Genomic DNA, 26,520 nt, shown 5'->3' on the forward strand with positions numbered 1-26,520 from the left:
GGGGAGGTTTAGAATACCTAATTTCTATTAAAAGTACTGTACAAACAATTATTAATTATTTCACTTTACATTATTTTTTGTACAATAATATTTGACAACATTTTTTTCATCATTTGAAATGAAACATATTTTGTAAACAATACAAGGATTTTCAAAAGTTTTAAGATTTCACTACAAAAGAGCAACACCAAATTAAACTAACCGCTAAGCTTTCAACTTGCTTGGACTGTCTCTCGGTTAATTCTTGTGATTGCCTGAAACAAATAAAAGAGAGCATTTATTTGCTTCATAGTTATAGAAAGGTGAGTTGATAAAGAAAAAAATTACTTTTTGAAATCATTAAAATAATCATTAAATATACAATATTTATTATAATGTAGAACAATTTTAAAAAAAAGACAAACTGAATATTTTTAAAACTGGAGGTGACCATCTGATATAATGAGCCAGTACCTAAGTTTGGCCAAATCTAATTCGTATCCCTTCAAAAGTTCATCCTTCCTGGCTATTCGCTCCTTCAACATCAAAATTCTGTTGGCTAGAAGCTGTGCTGTTCTCTCTCTGGCTGCCATAAGGAACTCTCTCTCATCCCTAGGTGCATGGGCCATAGGTCGCATACCTTCTAATTCATCCACATCCAAAGAACTGGCCATAGACCTCAATAAAGTCATAAACTGAAATGTACACAAGACTAAATTATATTGAAGAGTTACACATATTGTTTTGATTAAAGTTAGCAATATGTGGATTTTTCTTAAAAGAAATATATATTATAAGAAAAAAAAATTTACAAATTGATGTTAAACAAAAAATGCAACAATATACAGAATGAACAAAAAAAAAGTAACTGAATAAAATGTAAACAAATAGTTAGAAATTGTTGATATTTAAATGCACTTTGTATATTTATGAAATAAAAAACAACAAATGTAACAGTTTTATCAAACTATAAACTAATATTGAGACAAAATGTTGAATAAAAAAAAATATTAAAAGAAACAAAAGAATTCAAAAAATCTATTAAAATTAAAAGCTAATGTAACAGGACTGAAGAATTTCAAGTAACTTATATATCTAAAAACTTTGAACTTAACACTCTTACCGTTGCTTCACTACAGTCCAGAGCATCTAGAGTCTCTTTATGGGCACTCTTCTCCATTTCAGCCTCAAAGTTGCCAGGCCCAATCATTCCTCGAGCTTTTCCTATCTCCCTGTCTAATGAGGTGGAGCTCTGGATAATTTTATCCTCTGCATAAGCTTGATTGACTCTCATCTCTGCTAGTTCCTTTTTCAACATAAGAACTTGATGAAGTGCCTGGTCTTGTGTGGGTACTGCAGATGTATCAAATTCAGTTTTACAAACACAGAAATGGTTAAGTTAACTCTATCTATGATTTCACATATCACAAATGAACGCTAAACAATGAAAAGAAAACCTCAACAGCTCAATGCAAACCATGAACACTATCTGGAAGAAATGAAGAAACTAAATGTGAGTAGCATAAACCAAAAACAGACAAGCTCTCATTCAAATTACAAGAAAGATGATGCCTTTTGTAAACTATCCCAACATGACCAACTTGTTTTTCACATCGAAACTGGACACAACAGAATGAGACTAGATATGTTCCAGAAGCTGAAAATTGGGACCAGTCAAAGTTGCACTTGTAAAGTGTCACTGGAGAATTCCGACCATGTCCTTGAAAAATTATTCTCTGTAGAGAAGCCATCAAGAGGCTCGAACAAGTCACTGGTACACTCCTGTCAAAGAAAAACTATATTGGAGAGCTGCCTGATCTGGGAAGCTACTGTGCAGTTCATCTCAGATATTTGACAAGTCATCTGAACCAACATAATAGTGAGAATGCAGAAGAAAACCATCATTAAAAATTGCTGATGTAAATTTTAAAAATCTAAAAAGTGTACTCAGTTTTTTTTTTAAAACAAATGTCTTACATGTTGGTTTTGACTGTTCCAATAACTTGACCTTTGATCTCAGCTCAGCTAAAGCATCTCTTTGTCTATTTATGATTTGCTCATGTCTCTCACCCCTGCATTGAGCCCCTAGGCTGGTCAGTTCAGTTGTTATACGTCCCTGCAATTACAGAATGTTTTTGTTTCTAAGTTTTAACTTCATACAATACAAGGTTATTATTCCAAAGCATTAGTTTATATAAAAGATATTTGAATAAATGTCTTGTTCCATATTGTTACTACTTACATAACTGTCTAAAATAAAATGTAAACAAAACTTAATTGTAATGGTATGAAATAAATATTAGCTCAAGATCTTAGGTTAGCAATAAAAAGGTAACAATGCACATGACAATTTAGCTAAATCTTTATGAACATTTTAGATTTTTACAACAAGAGGTAGTGCTATTACATATGATTAAACAACAGAAAGACTAGAAAGCTGATGAATGGAAGTTGAGAAACATTGTTCATAGTTGTTGAATTTTCATGAGCTTATAAGACACATCTTAGTTTGAGTTACCAAATGTAAGTCTTTTTTTTTTAAACTAACATGTATGATACAATGTGACTTTTGCTGAATGCCCATTCTGATCAATTAAATGTCAAGAAGTCTGTTTCTATATAACTATTTTTCCTCTCATTGGGTGTTCACAGGAAGTTTGTCTTTAAAAAAGTTATTTTAAAAAGAGGAAGTGGAGAAGGAAAAATTTGTTTTTACAGATAAAGTATCAGAACAGAAAGAGGAGCATCAGAACTAGTAGCCACTACCTTATCAAATCACACTTATATCAGAACAGAAAGAGGAGCATCAGAACTAGTAGCCACTACCTTATCAAAACACATTTTGTCATGAAATAGATTGTACCCCTGACTATACTGACTAATGAAAACAGTATTTCAAAACCTAAAGAAAATGTCTTATACATCAGATCAACCAAGACAGCATAATCAATCTAAACTATTACAGAATTTTCTGAGATAATAACAGCTAAGTTGCAAGTTTTAGGTATAAAAATATTTTAGAGTCATGTGGGCCTCACAGAATGTTTTAAAATTTTATTTTTACTAGAAAGTGAAGTTAAATCATGATTGAAAAAAAAAAGGAAATCAGATACATTCAAATCTAAAATATTATAAATATAATCTTGAATATTTCAGATATATGAATTGGGATTACTAGAGCTTGTCTGTTTGTTATTAACAGTATAATTTTCTTTGATTACTGATGAGAAAATAATATCTTTTAGTATTCTTATATTCTTTTAGTCCATGAATATGACTGAGAAATCTGAAGCCTGTCTTAACACAATATAATATAAGCTTGGGAGAATCAAATGTGTGTCTTAACAGTGACAAAGAATCTGTGACTCAAATCATGCAATAACAGCATGGAAACTTTGATGGTGCAACAAGTAAATTTATCTTGGATGACAACTGAGTTTATGAATGTTACAAACCTCTTGATCAATGAGATCTAATTGTTTCATGAATGTTACAAACCTCTTGATCAATGAGATCTAATTGTTTCTTCTGTTCCTCCTTCTCTCTCCTCAGTTCTTCTTCAAGTGACTTACTTCTCACACTGTGCTCTTCAATACTGACTTTATATTTGTGGCACAAGCTTTGTTCTTTCCTGGATAGGCATTGAATGTAAGTTTTAAAAAAAACAACAGGGTTATATATATAGTTTAAAGTGAAATATACAAACTACTGGTATGTAAATTGTGAATATGCAGAATGACCAATATAATAAATCAAAGGGTTAAAGTCTTCAGCAATGATACTAAATAGTCTGTCCTAAATAAAAGAAAAATAGTGTAAAGACAAAGAAACACAGCTGAAAAGAAAGTTCTGGAAAATAAATAATTCATTTGAAGAATTTAGCAATACTTCCAAATCAAAAACAACTTTCTGTTGTGTGTAAGAAATGAAAAAGAGGGAGTAAGTAAGTTGATACTATAAGTTACAAGTAAGTTGATGCTATAAGTTACAGGCTAAGTTACTGTTTCAAAGTAGGCATCCATAAAGAAGTTGAATAGTTATTTCTTAGTTGATAAACAATTGTATCTCTTGTGCAATATTTTGGCTTAGAATTTTATAAAAGATTTCAATTATTTGGTTAACTAGGCTAAATTTTTTTAAAAGTTTGATTTTAATTGCTTATTATGTATTGTATCTATGAATAAAGGCAGCAGAGGTTTGAATTGGAGTCAACCCTGTGGAAAATCAAGAGCCAGCAACCCTTAGACAGTCTGCAGGACAGTGCTACACCATGGCATAACCTGGGATGCTACTGACGCTTAAGTATACATGCACTTGCTGTACCTTAGGATATAGATGGCTGCAGAGAAGGGGGAACTGCTATGTGGGCAACATTGTTCCAACCATAGCTAATGCACAGGCATTCATCTCAATCCCATGAGATGATTCGCGACTGAAGGAGACCATATATGAATAAATATTGAAGTAAAGATAGACTGTTACTTTATATTTTCCTCAAAGATGTGTACATAAATATGTTGGATTTTCAATTAAATTCTAAAAGTTTTTAGCTAGAATTTGAAACCAAATTTTGGTTTACTATACAAAGGACACACAAAGACAAAGAAAGGAAAATTGTACTACTATTTGCATAGAAATCTAGCAGCTCACTTCAATTCTGCTTGAAGTTTCTTCACTTCCTCTTTCTGAGTGTCAATGATTTGTGTCAACTTCACCATTTGTTGCCTGAGTTCTGTCAGCTCATTCGATTTTTGCTTCAAGAGTTCCCGGTTCCTTTCCATTTCCTGTTTTTGGGACTCACTCATCTCTCCAGAGATGTCTGACAGCCTGGCAGAGGCACCAGAAAGATCTTTCCGAAGACCTTTGATACAATCTTGGGAATCTTTTATTTCTTTCTTTAATACAGTATTCTCCTGTCTAAAAAAAACAAAAAAAAAAAAATTTTTACTTTATATTTTTAAAATATAAATTGAGATCTTGTTATAAAATATTAAACCATGAAAGGAGTGCAATCTTGTATGTGCTATTGAGTCTGGCAGTTACTTTAAAGAAATATTTTTTCTGGAGCTTTCATGATTGATGTGTTAACATTTTTTATTCTTGTTTAAGCTCTGCTCAAACTCAAAGCATGAAAGAATTATTTACTATGTGGTGTTACTATTATTTATTGTTTTAGTCTTTTTTTAAATTAATGTTTATTCTTACCTGGACTTTGAAATAAAAATGAGTTACATAATATTAAATAAAAAAAATATTATAATTTATTTAATATTTTTTTTAAATATAGGTGATTTAGTTATCTTGAGAATATCATCACAAAAAAACTGCCTCAAAATGCAGACGCAAAAAAAAATATGTAATTGTTTTTCAATAAAAATCTTTAATTAAAAAAAAACTAAATACCTTTAAAGCAATGTTTGCAGACAACATTTACCTTAAAGCATTAATAACAAGTTCAAGAGCTGCTAACTCTTCAACTGGCCTTTGGATAATTACTTTTGGCTTTGGTAGTAATGTTGGTTTGGATGACTTTTCTGATTTCAGCTCTACAAATAAAAAAAGAATATAATATTCACTAATAAAATCTATCCAAACAAACAAATTGTATTTGAAACATTTCAAATAAATCAGCCCCTGATTCAAGTATATGTCAGAGTAAAATGTATTATTAGGATAAATGTACTGGGCATTTAATCTAGAACCCAAAATATCTTGTTCATGTTTATTGGTCAAGCAGCTGTTGGCTAAACAGACAGAATCACAACATATCTAAAAAGAGACTTGAAAGGAGCAAAGAACTTCTGGTAGTAAGAATCATCTCAAAAATAAATAGTAGCTGTTGAAAGCCTTGGGATCAAATCTTGAAATTGTAGGTCATGACTGCTGTTAGAAAAGGAGAATGACTGAAGAGGAGGTAACTAAAAGCTTAATGCTCTCTAATTTTAGAATTCTCATACTGTCATAGGAAGAGAATGTAGAAAAAACAACAAATCGTATCTTCTTAACCTGGAAAATGTAAATGTTCTGAAGGTACAAAAATTCTTGAAACATCATAAAAGCCAGGGCAAAGTGAAATATCCTATTAAAATTAACCAAAAACAATATTAAAGAAACATCAGGGCAAAGTACTAAAATTACATTTTATGTTTTCATACTAAAAACTTACTGCTTATTTCATCAACATAGTCTTTATTTTTCTTCATCATTTTCTCTAATCTTTCCTCCATTGTCACAATGGTCACCGAATGTTGTTTTATTTGCTCTCTGTAGGAGGATAAGTCTGTTTCAAATTTTGCTTCCAGACCAGCTTTTTCAGTGTTGAACTGAAAAAAAAAAGAATGTTACCCCATGAACACAAAAGAGGACAAAGCTAATAGTTCTGTCTATGTAAACACATCCCAAAAGAAAAGAAAATGTCACTAGTGTAATGTGTAATAATGGTTTTGTGTCTTTATGAAAAGAGGCACAGATGTACACTTTTAATAAGGTTGATATACAGCTATTTATGGTAAACAAATTTTTTAATAGACTATCTGGATTGTGTCAATGTTTTAAGACAAACAAGCAAAATGAAAGTTAATTACTTTTTCAGACTCCTCCACTCTAAGTTTTTCTAATTTGGTGATTTCTTCTTTTAATGACTGCTCAGAGTTTCTCAAAAACTCTAGCTCTTGTAGTGCAACACAAGCCTCAGTTAACTTAGCCTGGTCTTCTGACTGACGTTCAGCAAGTGCCTGCACAAAAAATATTGAATGAATATTTTTAAAAAATGATGAAATAAGGAATGTATGACAGTAAATGAACATCATCAATATAAAAATGTACAATAAAAAAATGTGAAATGAACATCATCAATATAAAAATGTACAATAAAAAAATGTTTTTAAAAAAAAAAATAAGGGATAAATTATTTCCTCTTTGATAATCTGAAACTAAGTGTGAGAGATAATAAATACTGCACAAACAAGTTATGAGGCAAAGAGGATATCTGCAGCAAAGTAAAACAAAATATGCTTTAAAACCTATTGTAAAAGCAGGCTATAGACCCAAGTTATCCATGCTTTGAGTGTAATGAGCTTTTCAATGCAACAATCTGGCTTCACATCCATTTTCCAGTTCAAAGGAGGAGGAGCTTATTTTCATTATTATGCATTCACATTTATTTCTAATGATACAGGCTTAGGATATAAAGCATATAGATAAGTTTATCAGTTCAACAGTAGACTTGTATATAGTGTGATCAACATGACCAGCTACTTTCACTTCCCACCCAACCACTTCTACTCCTCCAAGTTCAGTGTTCTCCGGCCTAAATGTCAGCAAACACTCAATATACAGAGTTGTGAACAGAACCAAAGGCATTTAGTAAATTTATTTACAATCACACATTGTATACATTTTTACCTCCCTAAAGTTTTCTCACTAAAATCTTAGTAACAAAATTTCTCCTGTTCAAGCTAAACAGAAATATGTCTTAAAATTAGAAACCACTCAAAGAGTTTTAAATTAAGTGCACTATTGCTAAAAATGTATGTAAAAATTGCTACAAAGATCATTTAAAATCTCACTGAATTGTGTTTTAGTGACAGTAAAGTGTGTATAACTAGAAAACTCTTGGTCTAGTTCTTGAAATGATATTATTAATAAAATTTATTTTCCAATGGCTTTAAAGAAAAATATTTTTAAAATCCATCTTGAAATAAAATTTTGTTTTGATATAGATTTTGACCTGCAAAAAGCAAAATCGCTATATGTTATTTAATATAAATTTAAAAATTCATACTGCTCTTAACTGCTCCAAAGCCTCCTGCAGTTCATCAATTTTTCTTCTCTCAGCTTCCACAGAGCTTTCTCTCTTTGCAGTTTCCACAGCCCTGATTTCATCAATAGCTAGATTTAGCTTGGTTTCACCTGTTTAAGTTAAATATTTAATAAAGTAATCTAATAAAAAAACAAAACAATGTTGTACAGTAGAAACCTAATAATTCAGCAATAAAGAATTTTAGATGTAATAGTCAAAACTTTAATTAGATCCCATAATAAAAAAAATAATGATCTAAGAATGGTATGAGAGAATTAACCAGCCTGCCATAATGAGTTTTAACATAAATGAGCTTTACAGTGTGAGACTTTTTGATCAAGTCTGGACTTTAGAATGCACAACAGCACAGGATCTTGAGCCAAAAGGGAAAATCATGCTTCTTTTAAATCAAGACATACAGTAAAATATTATTAATATTGTATATTATTACAGGGCATGAACATTACAAAGTTCATTCTTGGTGTGAGATAGCTAGACAGTTTAGTTTCTAAGGTCAAAGGTTAAAGAGAGGTTTATGTACAGATAAATGAAGTGCAAAACCCTCAGCCTCCTGAATTACAAAAGTGGTCATCATATTACGATAAAACAAGTGGTCATCATATTACGATAAAACAAGTGGTCATCATATTACGATAAAACAAGTGGTCATCATATTACGATAAAACAAGTGATCATCATATTTCGATAAAGCAAGTGGTCATCATATAATGATAAAGCAAATTGTCATTCTTACTTTTCTGATCAGATAATAAATTCTCAATAGAGTTGGTAGACACAATCTCTCTCCTCTATCCCTTGACTTTTGTCATAGGAGTGCTGTGACAGTTTACCTAGAGCCCAAACTCTCCACTTATCCCAGTCAGCAGCTATTCTTAGTCGACTCAATACTGTTCTAAAATAGTGAACTACCTTAGGGAATAGTTTTATAATAACTATTTTTGAAATGCTACAAGAAAGATTAGGTACCAACCCTCAAGTCTAGTTTTCTCTACAGCATCCTGCAATCTAGCCTCCATGTCACTGGTAAGAGCAGACAACCTTAGCTCAAGCTCAGCTTTGTGTGACTCTTGATGGGCAGAAATCTGAGCCTTCAGACTGTCTGACTCTTTTAGTGATGACTCCCACTTGGCCATCAGTGACTCAATGTGCTTTCCAGGTTCTTCAAATAAAAATCACAGATAAATTATATTAAGTACTAAACAAAAAGTAAATTGAAGCTTTATGAAAAAAAAAAACTCTACAAGAGTGAAGTGTATTTCAAACTAAGACCCAAGAACCTCTCATGCAACTTTATTTATAGAACTTTAAGGAAACCTTTCACACTATCAACTGGTATTGCCTTCTCCATTTTGCTCCTTGAGAAATACGGAACAATACCAGATCAAACTGTTCTCATATACTTATGAGGAAAGTGCATGATAAAAAAAGGTTGATTTGAAAGAAACAGGTCATGCCCACCTTCGTTAGATATTTTGACATTGACACCACAATGTTCTAAAGCTTGCTCAATCCTGGTCTCCCAGTCCAGCTCAGAGCTGATCATCTCATGGAGTAAGTCACGGATCCAAGTCAAATTCTGTTCAGTGCTGACTGACTGAATGATTGACATTTCTTGCTTAAGAGATGATACAAGTCGTCCATTACCAGTAAGTCTTTTCTGTTATAAAATAAAAAAAAGGGAATTCAATTTTTGTTTCCATTTACATAAAGAAAAATATTTTGTTTTAAATTTAAATATGAGTGTGAAAAAAAAAGATACCAAAATTCATTACACAAAAACTTTTTCGTTGATATTTTAGAATTTTTGAAACAATGATAGACATGTTTGTAAAATGTTTTACATGTTTCAGATGTTCCTTCAAAGTTGAAGATAATTTACTTCCTAGTCCAAACCTCCTGCCAGATGACAGGGAATGGGAGCGGGCAGGGTTTGAATCTGGGACCATCAATAAGTCCAAATGACAGTCCAGCCCGCAAACTGCTGGACCAGGCAGCCATGATTCATGGCACAATGTAATTTTAAATACATTTCTGCATAACAATGTACTTAATAGCTCACAGTCTATTACAGACATTGTGTATCACTCTATAAGCTGGTATATTATATATTATAAATTAACTATTTAGTTACTAGCCATTAGGAGGGCATGGCAGTTAAGTGGTAAAGTGCTTGGCTTCTGAACCAAGGGGTCTCAGTTTCAATCCCAAAGAAGACTGATTCTGGATTTTGGTATTTCTAATGGACATTAGTTGGTGGAAAGTAAAGGTGGTTGGTCATTTTAGCTGGCCTCATGACTTCCTTGTTAACTGCAGGTTACAGAAATAGATAAACTTTACATCATCTGCTGTATAGATCCTAAGGTCTGAAAAGGGGTACTATACTAGTAATCATTAGACTGTAGTACTTACTTCTAGCTAGACATAAGCTATCTTCACATTTTTTAAATTTATAAATGTTCAACTCACTGAACTTTCCATTAAGACTTCTTTCAGTTTCTCTGCTTGGTTTAGGAGCTCTTCCTTGCCAGAGTTAGCACTGGCTACACTGGCTTCTAACTCCTTGATTTGAGAGTGCAATGTGTTCTGCTCTCCAACAAACTTCTTCAGTGCTTCAATTAGCTCATCATCTGTAATCTCAGTTTCAGGGGCCTGAACTCCAGGAGTGGAGAATGTCACTTGGAACACTTTAGATCTAAACCTTTCAAACTTTTGGAAATAATACAAATCCAAATTTATATGAAATGTTTTTTTTTTTTTTTCTGTACTTTTAAACTAAAAAAAATGCTATTTTAAGTCATTTCATACAGTTTTTTTTTTTATATGTTTAGTTGACATAGTGGCACTTAAATAAGCTTCAGAGGTTGTTAGTAGGCTATCTGAATTATATATAGATATTTTTTTGTAGCAATGAAAAAGCTTCAACTATATTGATACAAAATAATCTAGGATTGTTGTTTACATTAGTAATATATCTTTTGGAAAAACATTTAAAGATGTCTTATCTTATTTTATGTATTAGAGATATTACTTCTAAAAAGAAGATAATTATGTGCTACACATTTCATGTGTCAATCTATTCATGCATTTAATCAATCAAACTCTGCTAAGTCGTTGATTTTCCTGGCTGATTCAGGCAACCCAATCTATTCACTAATGTCCATTGTTTTGACTAAGTAACACAGTTGTTAACTATTACAGAAAATGATAAACTATTCTTCACTCTCCTTTTCAGCCATAATAATTCAACAAGAAAATAACTTATTATTCTGTATGTAACAATATAAAAGAACCATTCCTACAAACTAACCCTTTTCTGAGCCTGCTCCAGATCAACTCTCACCACTCGTTCAGTTCTCTGTACATCTATAATCTGGGTCCTGCTGGTTTCCAAATCAGTTAGTATCTTTTTGTGGTTCTCTTTCTCTTGCAACACTTGAGCCTTGGTCTTCTCTAACTCTTCTCTCAGACCTGTTATCAAGTCTGCTTGTTCTTGTATCTTACTTTCTGTAGCTTTAAATTTCTGATCATAAAGGAAAAAAAACACTTTTTAATAAGAAATCCATATAGAAACATAGTTGAAGCAATAAATACTTTGAGCACTAAAAAAGATCTAATAACTATTTCAAAAAGGTAACTTTTTTATTATGAAAAAAAAAAACAAATTACGGAAACAATTTTTCATTTTATATATATTTTATTTCCATACTTTTATACTAAATGTTAAAATATTAGAATTGTATACATATACAGTGAACATCATCCTTTATAGTATCTCTACTATCTTCCTCTATGCCTAGACCACAAAAAATGAGCCTTTACATAACTGTCTGTTCAAAACTGTACATTATATTCTTCCTTTCTTTTTATAATGAACGTAAATATTAAATTATTATAAACATTGTCAATATCTGACCTGTCTTAGTGAGATAAGTTCTCTTTCTCTAGCACTGTGTTCCTCTACAGCTTTGGAAGATTCTTGGTCTTTTTCTTTCTGTAAGTAACATAACAAAATTTCTCAGTAGACAATTGTAACTTATTTTTATTTTAAACATACAGAGTTTACTTTAAAAAAACAATGGTAAATTATATTAAACATAAGTAAAATGTAAGTTTAGTATATTAAAAATGAATTTCGATATAATCATATTTATTTTTCTTATAATAATATTTTCCTTTTTTTAAAACAAAAAAATGTCTTTTATTGAACTAAGCATATTTAAGATATAAAATAAAATTAAAACTTTATATGATTCTCAAACCTTTTAATTTTAACTCTTGCTTATTACAGAGAGCAAAGAAAAAGCTATGCTAAGTTTCATTAAAATCTCTGATTTATTAGTCAATCTAATATAATCTCACTTTCTCAAACAATATTACTGGTAATATCTTTTGTTTTTATGTAATATAACGTACTTATTTACTGAAAGGCAAGACTGTCTAGACAAGTAATAGAATTATAGCAACTAGTTTTACATTTTCAATAGCTAAATACTATCTAATGGGATTTACAAAGAACTTCATGCAAGTGATAATACTAATAATTACAAAGCTATAAAAACAAATTCTGCAGCATGCTTGGAGCTGTACAGAAATGATGAAAGAATTTGAGAATCAACTTAAGACAATATAAAATAAAACATCAGGGGGCAAGGCTTCAAGTCTCATAACACATTTGTCAAATGTATCTAAGGGATGTAGCTTATTTTTGAATGGGTGAACAAGTTAAGAACATTTTCTAGAAACAAATTATAAACAAATTAATTTCACTGGAATTTTCTTAAATTCAAATCTGTAAGTGCTATCAAAGAATGAAGAGGACAAGTAAAAAAGTTTTTAGTTAAAAAAAAAAATTAAAAAATTAAATGACTTAACTAGGAAAAAAAAACATGATTTATTCAAGCTCAATTATTTTTTTAGTAGCATCAGGCCATAGACACATTTCAATATACACCAATAACATCTTTAAAACATGCATTCCTATTCTAAACTACAGTTAGTCTACATTCTGGACTTTAAAAAAAAAAATACATGAAACAAACAAAATTTACAAATTGCATGCACTACTAAACTACTGTTATACAATCTAGAGTCTTAAAAAATGTAGAAAAAAATTACCAAAATTAAAAGAAATAAAACAATGCACAATGCTGTTAATTTTTTTATGTTTACTTTTGAAGCTGTTTAAATGTTTAAATTAAACAGCAATTGCAGGTTAAAACTTTAAAGATAATTATAGAAATGTAAAAATTATAATAGAAATTGAAGTTTTAAAAAATCTTACCACTACATTTAGTTTAAGATATGGAGGAACTTCCTTAATAAAATAATGACATAGCCCATTAAACAACTGACTAGTTATTTTTCCCTTTTTTAAAATGAAGAGTTACAAATGTAACACACACAAATCAATACACAACTACAAATACATATAAGAAATCATTCATAAAGATAAAGAACTTATCTTTACAAGAAATGATTTACAAATAAGGTTTAACCAGTCAAACATTTTTAAAAATCTACAAAATGTGCATCTAGACTAATCATCTAAAGCTGTGACAATTAAATCATTAACTTTGTTATTGCAAATATTACGGAAGTGCTAAAACAATGTTTTTTGTTTGTTTGTTTGTTTTTTTTTGCAAAGAAATATGACTCCAATTATTTTTAAAGATTAGTAATTTATGTGCAAGTCATAGATAAAAAAATTGCCAGCATCTCTGGTGCTTAGGTTTACATTATAACTTGAAATATTGGAAATATTTTTGAACCTCTGGATAAATGTAATCAGTTCCTTTTTTTTTTTCAAAGTTCTTCTAGATTTCTAGAAATTAAAATATCTATTTTTATCAACTTAAATCAATTTAGTAGAAAAACAAAATAAATGTAAACACAGAAGTATTAAATCTAGTTATACACATTTTCCGACTGAACATAATTTTGTATTGAAAGAGTAATTAAAGCAATTTAGTGCTAAAATATAACTGGTGAATTTAGAATGTCTCTCAATTTAATTTCAACACTCAAACTAAAAAATGTTAATAATTTTCATAATTGTGGATTTCACAGACTACCTCAAAGCTTTTTATAAATGCTAAAGAGTAACTGAAATCAATAAGCAACTCTTTACTTAAAGCAGCTGGATAAAATAAATCAATGTCCAAAATAGTATTTAAATGTCTCAAACTTTCTATTAAAGTAGAACCTCAATATAAAAACAAACAAAAAAAACAATTTGACTTACTCTGACTTCCTTAACAACAGTTTGAGACTCCCTACTTTCTCGTTCTCTAATGTCTTTCTTGAGCACCTCGATCTCTCTAGCCATTCGACTGATACTGGCATCCTGGGGACAAAACAAAGAAGAACTTTAAACAATTTAAATTTTAAAATGTATTCCATCATCAGAAATTAAATTAATATATTTTATTTTTTTTCTGTTCAAAGCAATATTAAATTTAGATTATAAGAGTCAACACTAAGAAATCAATATTGCAAACAAATATACAAAACCAATTTTATGCTTGGTGCTACTTTAACATGAAATGAAGTCATACAATAATTTAAAAATGTATTTTATATTACATTCATTTTTTGTGATAGGCCTAGTTTCAATAAGGAGAAATATTTTGTATTGGGAGTGACAACAGATAAACTTTGGAAGAAAATAATTGACTGTGAAAATTTGAATTATAAAGAATCATTACATTTCTTCTTTCAGTAATTAAGGTAACTCAAAGATTGGGGTGTACAGGTTGTTCATCCCTTAAGCCAAAAGTACCAAAGCTACAAGCTCAATGACGAAAATATAACAATGAGAACGATGAAGAAGAAGAATGACGAAAATAAGGTGCCTGAAATCAACCCCTCCCCTGCAACCCAAAGAATAGAATTTCTGAATGTAATTTTGTCTCCTTGTGTGGTGGCTAATGCAACATATAAACCACTTTCATCTCATGTGTGTATAGTGGGAAAAGTAGTAAGTGACATAAGTATTTAATGACAGTCTCACTGAATGATTTTTAAAAAACTAATAGAACATATTTCAAATAAACTAAAACATGGCATTCCAAAAATATGGTAATGTATCAAAGTAAAACCAGTTTTAAAAGTATTTATTACAAGCATACATGAGTGTTTGTTTACAAAGTCTATGGCAAAGTGATAAAATGTGAGTGAAAGAAATAAATGAAAGAATGAGTATAAATCAAAGTCATTTATTACAGGTGATTCTGAAGTTAGCTATCTACAGAAATGACTTAGCATATCATGCCACTACAAAACAGCTACACCTGATCAACACACAATAGCAATGAACAACAATTTACTCACAAAGTTATTGAAATTTTAAATACAAATGATAGCTCCATTATCTTTCTAGTCTAAAAAGAACTATATAATCATACTATAACAGAAATAATAAGACAATAAACAAGGAAATAAAGAAATTCATGAAATTTAAATAATTTTTATGGAGTTTCAAGATGAGGAAGAATAGCTGAAGAATGGGATTGCAATATATTGATCAATTGATAAAGAATTCACCATGCAACAAAATATGCAAAACAATGATTATCAAAAATAAATATGTATTACTTTTAGAAGCCATGACAATAGACACTGTGTACAATAAATATTGTGAAATGCTTATCAATGACAACATGGAGACCACAATGACAAATTAGGCAGCAATACCTTTTCCAGCAACAGTTCAGATCCCTTTGTCAGAGACAGGAATAGCACAATTATTATTTTATACCATAGTCAAATGTTCTTAAAATGTGGATTATGTTATTATATCATTATTTTAAAAAATATTAGACACAATTTAAATTAGCAATCTTCTCAACAAAATTCATGTTTAATATAACTGTGTTTATTTGTGAAAAGTTATACATTTATAAAATGTAGAATCAGTTTCAAAATACTTTTGGACCACACACCCCTGCTGCAGCAAAGTTCTCGTGAGGCATGAGTATTCTGTTTCCTACCCATTAGATAGGTGGACTAAGGAGAGTCCTAAAAATCCCGAACTAAAAGAACCCTGTCTTCACTGACATTTAAACCCAAGACCCATAAGTTCCAAGTTGAAAAAAGCCAAGCAATTTACCACGTTGACATCACACCATCATGATGAAACATAAACCAAATGAAACTCTTTTCTATCAATCACAAACAATGTACTCCTGCTGCACTGTGAAACTCTCAAAGAGTTCAAAATCTTCTTACCAACATATATTGCACTCACCTTATTGGACATATCTCGTTGCATCTGTGTGACCAATCCAGAAGTAATATTTTTATCTTTCTTTACACGTTCAAGTTCTCCCCTAAGGGAAGAAATCTCTTTAATCCTTTCTCCAAGCTCTTGACGCAAAAGTTGTGGGCTGTTAGATCTGTCATCTTGTAATTTGCTGAGCTACAAAAATCGAAGACAATACAGAAATTTTATTCCTTTATCAAACACATTAAATAAAAAAAATATTTAAAGCACCTTTTTATTTTCAATTAATAAATATAGAGAGAAATAGCAAAAAAATATTTTTAAAAATAAATTTTTAGCTTAATATTTCTCATAGCTTGTTTCTGTCATATCATAAATATTTATTAATGAAATAATTAAAAAAAAAAGAGTACTAACTGTTAATGTAAAATAAATGCAGCCACTTGATGCTTAGATATAATTGTACTTTTGAATAAATGTCATTAAAGGAAGAGTTCCATATATTCAGTATTTTCATAAATTCAAACCTGCAGCTATTAACTGACTGAAATATTTTTCTATGAAATCTGTACATTCTATTAATGGTTAGATTTAAATATTGACCTTCCTCATACAGTTTTTCAGAGTTCATGATTGTGAGAATCTTTGACCTTTTATCTGATACCCATAAAGCTGTTTATTTGTAGTGAATCAATCATTACTTATTTTTATTTACATCTGAAAATCAAAAGTAATGGAAAATAAATTTTATACTAATTTGTCTAACTGCAACTGTACCTGTTCTCTAAGTGCACTTATCTCTCCTTTTTTAGCACTAACTTCAGTTTCAAGGTGTAGAAGCTTTGAAGACAAATCAGAGTCACCACCCATGATAATTGAAGGTTCTTGCCTAAGCTTGTTCTACAGATAATGTGGACATTGTCAAGGAGGATTAGAGGTCTGATAGTTATGATTGCAGATATATATATATATTTTAACTTTAAAAAATGTGATAACTCTCTTCCTTTTATAGAAAAATATATTTATTAGACCTATTTCAAAACATGATTCAAAACAAGAGCAATTAAACTTCACTGTGGCAAAATCAATATTACAAGACCGACTGAATTATATGATTTTTACAACCTTCTATGGTTGGCTACTGTATTTATAGTTAGATCATAGTCATCTTATTTGTAAAATTTCAAATATATGTATTAAGTTATGTTAAAGTACTATTAAGTGTTACCTGAAGTTCTGCTATTTGTTGTTGATATTGTTGAAGCAGTGTATCTTTACGAAATGAATCAAATTCAAAAGTCTTTAATCTACTAATTTCATCTGAAAGTTGTAGAATTCTTTGATCCTGTAATAAACCAGGAGTAACATTTTAATACAAAAGTATTTCATTACCATGAATTATATTTAAAGTTTAGGTTTTAAAAGTTTCAGGATAAACACTTTAAAAAAAACACTCATGTCTCTTGGCTTACATGAAGCTTAAAAGTCCAGTGCTTTTTTAGCTGATATTACATAGGAGATAGCCAGTATCTCACCACTTCTATAGCTGAAATACTTCTTTCCTAATTACTATCATGTCATCATTACTTTTATGGTTGTATCATGTAAATTATAAATACGTTTGTTAATATTTGAAGTACTGTCTCTGCACCTTTGAATACATGAAGGGCTGAGTTCAGTGGCATCATTGACCAAAATCAAACTTAGGTCACTCTTTCATTTTCTTCATTATTTCTTTTTTGTTAAAAGAGAATCTTGCTTTTACTTCATAGTTTAAACATGAAGAAAGTGAAGGACGAACTCTTAAAACATGTTTCAGCAACTCATAACAGCTTCAAGCAATGTTATTCTAAGACTCACAACAAATTTTCTCATGCAGTCAGTCAGGTAACAATATTCAGTCATTCACAACTTAGTTCTGATGTCATTAACAAAGGTCAAATATTTAACAACAATACAATTCACTGCTCATCAAATTCCCTTCACACAATAACATAAAAAGCTCTTATCTTGAATCCTATTACCTTCTCTTGGAGATCAGGAGTAGATCCAGCTCTTGTGATTGGCTGAGTGACCCAACCACCAGTTGTAGCTGGTTGTAGAAAAAAAGAAATGCAAATGTGTAAGGTTCTCCTTCATTCTTGATCAATTTTTCATAACAATTTGTAAAATATGTAAATATCAAAACAACAATCCATTGATACAAATGCTTAAGATATACAAATAATATAAAAGATAAAGTTCTACTATCAACATTCAAAATATTTTCAGATGTTACAAATTGTAAATATTAAATTTAACATTTATTTTTGCATGGCTGTTTATTTTTAAGTACTAATAGGGCCCAATATTTATAACAAATACCAAAGTCTTTATCCTCATTAAAACTAACAAACTTAACATTAAAGATGATTTTCAGTCAAATCTTGTGGAATCAAAATCAAATTCTTCTCGGGTAAACAATTTTTACGAAATAGTTATTTCATCTTTGATGGGCAATAATAATTAGACTTAGTAATGCATTTTGAAATGAATGTGTGTTTGATAAGTGTTGACAAAGCAAATCAAACTATCCTCTATGAAAGTATGATATATTTTAAATAACTGGTACAACAAATACTTTTACAAGAAAAAGAATCCAAAAACTATTAGGTAACATTAAACAAAAAAAAAAAAGCATCATAAAACTATTTATCTTATTCATGGTAAACCAGAGAAAAAATTCAAAATATCTAGCTGTTATAATAATTGAAAAAATTATCATGGAATCCCCCTATTGAAGAAATTATTACTACTAACAAAATCTGTCCTTGTGGAGTGTCCCCAGGGAATGCTGACCATGTCCTTCAAAGCTGCATTCTTCATCAAGAGACCCAAACAAGACACTGGTCCCAAATTACTCCTATAGAGAAAGAAAACTATAGGGAGAGCTGCCTGATTTGGAAACCACTGCTCTGTTCATTACATATATATTGGTCTAATCATTTGTACGCTCCAACATAACAATGAGAACATGGAAGAAGAATTAAAAAATCAAACAATGCAAAAGGGTTGATGAAAAGAAATTTTTACAAATCAAACAAGAATGTAACTTTGGTTAAGCCAATATTAGAATAAGCATCCTCTGTTTGGGACCCCTCAACTCCAGAAAACATACCAAACTAGAACAGATGTAAAATAGAGCAATGAGATTTATAACAAACGAATATTCACACTTGATTAGAGTAACACCATTAGTAAGATCACTAAATTTAGAGACCCTTCAGCACAGAAGACTATACAGTGAAGTACCAATGATATATAAAACACTGAACCATAATTTACAAATACAAAAACAAATCCTAATAAAATACACAGAAAGACACAAAGATACAAGCAAATTTCTTGTTTCATATGCTAGGACAAATTTGTACAAGTGCTTCTCTTCCCTAGTGCTATTAGAGCATGAAATGGGTTGCCTTAATCAGCCAGAAAAACAAGCAACTTGGCAGATTTTAAGTGACCAATTAATATGCATGACTAGACTGACACAGGAATGTACATATTACTAATTATTTTCTGTATGAAGAAACATCTTGTACATTATAAGGTAAGATTATATAAGACATACATGTCCTAGGCACTGAAGGTCCAACTGTTGGTCCCACTGCTGGAACATTCTGTAAATTCCTTCTGGCAGCACCAGCACTCAGGGGCCTTGATCTAAGTGGTGGGCGAGGCATGGGCGGTGGGGGCTGGTACATACTGGGGTGAGCCCATGTGGAAGTAGGTTGGGGTGGTGTGTTGGCATAGGAAATCTGGGGAAATGTTTGCAGTGAGCTGTACTGTGATGTGTGAACATTATAGACATCATCTGAGTTGATCATTGTTAGGGGAGGGTTCCATGATGGTGGTCTCTGAGAAACAGGTGGAATGTTGAGCTGCAAAACAGATAAAATTATTACAACCTTAATTGTATGTAAACATATAAGAGTTTTAATGTAACAACTTTATTTATTTTTGTCCCATAAAGTGGTATAGTTTAAGAAACTAAATGTAGCTTAGTATGTAATAAAACAAAAGACAATAAGCCTACATTTAATTGTAAAATTCTTATGACGTGCTTGTGATAGTAACTGTATGTGTTTTCTTTGAATGGCTTTGTTGAGGTCTCTAGGGTCTAGACAAATCCTTAATCCGCCTCCTTTCTTTTCAACAATAACAAGTGAGTTGACCCATGCAGTGGGATGATCTACTTTTTCAATGACACCCTCATCTTCCATTCTTCTCAATTCATTTTTTAATTCCTCGCGTAGTGCCGCAGGGACTTTCCTTGCTGCCTGTACAACAGATTTAATGATGGAATTGACCTTTATAGTATAGTCCTCTTCCATGCAGCCTAAGCCAGTAAATACATCTGCATAGCCTGAGAGTGTATCGTCCTCTATAAAGTCAACTCTTCTAATTAAATTCATTTGTTGGCAGCATGGTAGATCCATAATTGGCTTTGAATGTGTCTCCACAATTTGAAATTCTATTATGGCTATCTTACTTTTAACAGTACATTCAATGTGTACTTTGCCAACAACCTTCAATCTTTCTCCACTGTAAGTAGTAAGTCTGGATGTTGATTTGAGAAGTTTCTTTCTTTTTAATTGCTTGAAGATTCTGTATGGGAGAATATTGACTTGTGCTGCAGTATCCAACGTGAATGTGACTTGTTTGTTTTCAACAGTAATGAGTGAGTTCCATTCGTTGCTTAGACTATGAGAGCCAATACTGCCGATGAAAAATGTTTCCTCAACGGAGTCATCTCGACCTTCTGACTTCACTATACTTACAGGCTTTGATCTGCACACTGACGAGAAATGACCTTTTTTATGACACTTGTGACAGGTTTCCCCATAAGCTGGGCACTGACGTGGTCTGTGTTCCTTGCCACAATAGCTACAACTCACATTTCATTTTGTTCTTTTAAAGCTATTGGTAGCTGAATTCACAACTTGTACCCCACTTTCTTCATTCATGAGCTTAAGCTGCCATTCAGTAGCCTCAGCTGCCCGACATATATTTTCTGCCTTGTTAAGGTCTAGATCTGATTCTCTCAAAAGTCTTGCTCGGGTGTTCTCATTCCTTATGCCACCAACTATCGTATCCTTTATTAGGGAATCTTTAAGCAAATCAAACTCACATGTCTTTGCCTCAAGTTTGATGTCAGTGACAAAGCTGTCAAATGACTCTCCTTTATGTTGAGAACGCTGGAAAAAAACACATCTTTCAATGGTAACATTTTTTCTTGGTAGACAGTACTTCTCGAACTTATTAAGAATGCAGTGAAGTGTATGGAAGGACTTGCTAATCTCACATTCATTACGTTCATTATCCGTCCATTGGAAAGTGTTATAGACTTGCACTGCTTGTTGGCCGATCACATGCAATAATGTCATAGACTGTAGGCCTACTTCTCTGCTTTTTGTATCCAGTCCACTTGCTATCGAATATATCTGAAAGGATTGTTTGAACCTTTTCCAATTTTCTGCTACGTTGCCATTTAATTCCAGCGGTTGTGGCGGGTGGAGTCGGTCCATCTGACACCATGTAATAGACTAAAACAACATGAGCTTCAATAAACACAATGGTTTTATTAGTCTCTATTTATGTTCTTTACTCCAACCACTTGTTCTCTAAACTGACTTCCTTTTACACACAGTCCTGACACACTGCTGTTCACTCAAGCATGTACACTCAAGGTCCACTGGTCATTTCATACACAGGCACACACACTGCACTACCAGCCACTCAAAACACATACACTTACTATCTATATATTTTCAAATATTGTAAGATCAAATGAGACCATATATTAGTCTCATCAAAATTTTTGATAGCATGACAAGACATGTGCAAGAGATTATAGCACATATTGTACATTTGTATATATTATTTTTTCTCTCAAAAGATGTGACTATACATATAATAGTATTATTACTTAAATTTTAAAAGATTTTTACAAATCTTTTTTTGAGGGAAAGGGCGTAATGTCACAGTCTTAGTTAATAGTTTAAAAGACACGTGGAATTCCTGATGTAGAAAACAGGAAGTAGAATGAAAAGTTGACTTTGAGTTCAGTCAAGTCAAGTAAGTAAGGTCTTGCTCCCGGTCCAGGAAGGTTGGACGTTTCTTCCTGGACACTTGTATTTATGTATATAGCATGAAAGTCAATGGACTAATGATTGTTGCTCAATAATATTTGAGAGCTGATTTCATAATGTGCTTATTGGATATTAAAGTATTATTCGTATTTCAATGGATATCTATAGTTGAAGCTCCAGTGTCACTAGTAGTAATTGTTCTTATTGTTACCCGCTGAGATGCGGACGTGATTTGTTGTTAACGTATTGGATACTTTTGATACCGCTGTTATGCGGATAGGATTATCATTTCTTGACTTGTAACACTAACAAGGAGTGCAGTATATTATTATTATGTTGTAAATAAAATCTTCATGTTGTCTGCTGAACGGACTTGAGTCAGTCGTATAGTGTTTGTCTCGTCACGTGTCTAGAGCACTTCAGGAAGTAAGAACCCAGTATTACACCATTCAATCAGTCTCTAATATTCGTAATGTCATGCATTGACATTTTTGGTGGCCAGTATGTTGTGTGCTAGACACGCACGGACTGAAAACTCAAACACCACTCAAGCGAAACCAGTCACAAGTATTCAAGTAGATCATCATTGAACTAACCTGAGCCTGCACGTTTTCACCAGTTGACCTGACCCGTATTTACTAGAGACCACTTTATCATTGACCCATTCGAACTTAATATCAATAGCTTGTATATTTTAAACCTGGTCAATGCCTATTTCTCCACTTGAGATTTAGCACGGCGTGACATCACCATCGGCAGAAACCGAAGACAGTTGATACATTTGTGTGGATGAAAAACTGAAGGCGTCGCTCGAAGACAGCTGATACATTTGTGTGGGTGAAAAACTCAAGGCGTCGCTCGAAGACAGCTGATACATTTGTGTGGGTGAAAAATTCAAGGCGTCGCCTGAAGACAGATGATACATCGTTTCCACGTGAGCGCTCGTCACCAACTCTTGACACGCTCTTGCATTATCGAGGTCTCACCTTACATTGCTATACAGAAGGTCCTCCATTTAGACCTCTGTTCACTTATGGTCATTCTAAATTTGATTGAGACTTTACATATTTGGATTATCTAAGCTGAAATTTTCCACTTAAGTACTGTTGGATTATTTATACGAATGTTCAAGTACTTTTGGATTATTGATCTTTGACGTTGAAGTTGGACTAACTTGTACCTATTGGCCCTCTCCTAGTCATCGTTGTACACCGAAGAAACACGTGCCTGCATTACTACACTTAACTCTTGGATTATCTTATTGGATTATTTGGATTACCTGTTGGACTTGTGTTAATTGTAAAGGTCAAGCGGAAATATTTTTTGACATTACTTGAGCATTTGAGCCATCTTATGGCATATGACTGGATTATTTGACTACTACTTTGATGCTCACATTGATGTGTATTCTCAATCGGATTACTTAGTTACCTTACCCATGGATTATTACTGAACTACTCAAGCTGTATTTGTATTTGACAAGCTACAAGAGAGAAGGGGATGAATCTACACTAGTCTACAAAATAAAGAATCTGTAAGTAATAATTAAGAATTGGATATATGATTAATAAAGTACATTGATTTTGCTGTGGTATAGCAGTAATTGAAGTTGATTATATATAGAGTTAGTGATTGATAACTCTTGGAATCATATTAAATTGTTTTTCATTTTGATATTTGTTACCTTAAAGGGCGGTCGGCGTGGGTCTGTCTTATGTTTTGAGACTGAAGCGGCACAATTTATTTGTTCCGTTCCATTTCACTTCATCTGATAGGGATCTTTAGGGATTTTCTTTTTGTTCTCCTAGTCCTAATACGTTCCGAGTAGACCAGCCTTGTTCGGTAGGGACTTCTAGATCACTCAGAAATTTTTTTGTTTAGTCGTATATAGTTATGTTTGTACAATCGTAGTGTAATTTCTCTTCGTATTCATATTGTTTGTTTGTGTAAGTCTTGTATTTACACATCTGTGATTCTCTTGTCAAAGTCTTCTATTTATTGATTTCTTTTAAAGCAGACTGTATTGTTATCTATATTGTTTTTGTGTTCGTCATTTATCCTTTAATTTATCTCTTTATTCTCTCATTAATTTTTTTTTTTCATTTTTTCACTGCACATATAACATGTTACAAAGATATATTTGAAATAATACTATTGTGTACATATACTATCACTTGATTAGAACTTTATTTTATTGAGCTCTTGTACCTATTTTGTGTTGATACATTTTGACACAACACTTGTCACTATTGATTACTCATCAATGGAATCTATGGATGCCATATTCTTCGTAAATGTTGATTGTATTAGTACAAATGACACTTTAAAAAGTCATGTGTCCAAATTTTTGCATATGTGTAAATTAATTCTTCATGAGTCCATTTGAACAGAACTCAGTCATATTGGAACCTGAATATGTGACACTATTTATTGAAATGTATTTTTCATTTTTTTCAATTGTACATAACCTTTGTAAATTGTATAGATATGATTGTGACATTGATCTTCACTGATGAATTTATTTTTTCCCACATATCAGTTTTGAAGACTATTTGAGCTTAATCTATGGCTTGAAAAGATATACTTGATGATATGTAATGCAAAGAATGATTTTTTTAGAAGAATATTGTATTGATATGAGAAGTATTGGAGCATTATTGATGGCTCATGAAGTAATATATATAATGTGTGATGTAATCACTGATTTTTTGAGGAGAAGATTGTATTTAATGAGAAACTATTGGAGCATTATTGATGGCTCGTGAAGTAATATATTTGATAGTGTGTGATGTAGACACTGATTTTTGAGAAGAATATTGTATTGATATGAGAAAATTATTGGAGCATTATTGATGGCTCATGAAGTAATATATATATAAAGTGTGATGTAATTACTGATTTTTTGAGAAGATGATTGTATTTAATGAGAAATTATTGGAGCATTATTGATGGCTCGTGAAGCAATACATTTGATATGTGTCGTAGACACTGATTTTTTGAGAAGATTGTATTTAATGAGAAAATTATTGGAGCATTATTGATGGCTCAAGCAGTATATTTGATATTATGTGATGATAACACTAATTTTGAGAAGAATATTGAATGGATATGAGAAAACTAATGGAGCATTATTAATGGCTCAAAGTAATATATTTGATTTTTGAAAGAACATTGTATTTGATTGATGAAGACTATTGGAGCACTATTAATGGCTCGAAGTAATATATTTGATGTTACATAATGTGAAAAGCTGATTCATTTTTTTGAGAGAGGATTGTAACTTATACATATGTTAAAGCAACTTGAGTTCACAGTAAGACATATGAGCCAAATGAATATCATGATAACGACCTTCACGCTTTAATATGCTTATGACTTTGATGATTTAGACGTTCCCCATAAATCATCATTGAAGAATATATTTTCTTGACTTTCATGATTTAGTTGCATTGTCAAAACATTGTCATTATTTTCGTACACAAACCATTGAGACAACATAAATATTTATTATAGATATATTTCACTTGCATTGATTTATTTTAAAGAACATTGTCAATATTTTTTCATTTGACCATGTAACCATTGTCAATATTTTTCATCTGATTATGTAACCTGATTGGATAAACTAAGTATATTTGTATACGAGCATTTTTCACGGCTGCTCTCACTCTGTTGTAAAATTAATATTGAAAGCATTCTATTGATGAATTGAGAATTTACTTTGAAATTTTGTGTAAAAAAACAAAAACAAGACAACTTGCTTTTTCAAACAATGTTGACAACTATGAGTATTGTCTACACAGACAAATATATTTTCAAATATTGTAAGATCAAATGAGACCATATATTAGTCTCATCAAAATTTTTGATAGCATGACAAGACATGTGCAAGAGATTATAGCACATATTGTACATTTGTATATATTATTTTTTCTCTCAAAAGATGTGACTATACATATAATAGTATTATTACTTAAATTTTAAAAGATTTTTACAAATCTTTTTTTGAGGGAAAGGGCGTAATGTCACAGTCTTAGTTAATAGTTTAAAAGACACGTGGAATTCCTGATGTAGAAAACAGGAAGTAGAATGAAAAGTTGACTTTGAGTTCAGTCAAGTCAAGTAAGTAAGGTCTTGCTCCCGGTCCAGGAAGGTTGGACGTTTCTTCCTGGACACTTGTATTTATGTATATAGCATGAAAGTCAATGGACTAATGATTGTTGCTCAATAATATTTGAGAGCTGATTTCATAATGTGCTTATTGGATATTAAAGTATTATTCGTATTTCAATGGATATCTATAGTTGAAGCTCCAGTGTCACTAGTAGTAATTGTTCTTATTGTTACCCGCTGAGATGCGGACGTGA

At 31.4% G+C, this 26,520-nt stretch overlaps 1 protein-coding gene across 2 annotated transcripts in view; it reads right to left on the reverse strand.

Annotated features, from left to right (window-relative positions):
- Nucleotides 1-26,520, reverse strand: part of LOC106053361 (forkhead-associated domain-containing protein 1-like) — a 44,431-nt gene that overhangs the window by 4,865 nt on the left and 13,046 nt on the right. Inside the window, exons 3-24 of one of the 2 annotated variants that reach the window (XM_056007378.1) lie at nt 19,633-19,942; nt 18,047-18,114; nt 17,251-17,367; nt 16,800-16,922; nt 16,047-16,217; nt 14,043-14,144; nt 13,083-13,115; nt 11,715-11,792; nt 11,109-11,321; nt 10,268-10,507; nt 9,260-9,458; nt 8,772-8,960; nt 7,763-7,890; nt 6,564-6,713; nt 6,146-6,302; nt 5,414-5,525; nt 4,630-4,896; nt 3,478-3,610; nt 1,957-2,095; nt 1,103-1,332; nt 454-674; nt 203-254 (exon numbers count right to left, since the gene is read on the reverse strand). In XM_056007378.1, coding sequence (XP_055863353.1) covers nt 203-254; nt 454-674; nt 1,103-1,332; nt 1,957-2,095; nt 3,478-3,610; nt 4,630-4,896; nt 5,414-5,525; nt 6,146-6,302; nt 6,564-6,713; nt 7,763-7,890; nt 8,772-8,960; nt 9,260-9,458; nt 10,268-10,507; nt 11,109-11,321; nt 11,715-11,792; nt 13,083-13,115; nt 14,043-14,144; nt 16,047-16,217; nt 16,800-16,922; nt 17,251-17,367; nt 18,047-18,114; nt 19,633-19,942 — 3,432 coding nt within the window. The remainder of the gene's footprint in view (nt 1-202; nt 255-453; nt 675-1,102; nt 1,333-1,956; nt 2,096-3,477; nt 3,611-4,629; nt 4,897-5,413; nt 5,526-6,145; nt 6,303-6,563; nt 6,714-7,762; nt 7,891-8,771; nt 8,961-9,259; nt 9,459-10,267; nt 10,508-11,108; nt 11,322-11,714; nt 11,793-13,082; nt 13,116-14,042; nt 14,145-16,046; nt 16,218-16,799; nt 16,923-17,250; nt 17,368-18,046; nt 18,115-19,632; nt 19,943-26,520) is intronic. The other variant, XM_056007379.1, reaches the window with a different exon arrangement.

This window comes from Biomphalaria glabrata, chromosome 13 (genome assembly GCF_947242115.1).
Source record: "Biomphalaria glabrata chromosome 13, xgBioGlab47.1, whole genome shotgun sequence".
Taxonomy (NCBI): Eukaryota; Metazoa; Mollusca; class Gastropoda; family Planorbidae; genus Biomphalaria; species Biomphalaria glabrata.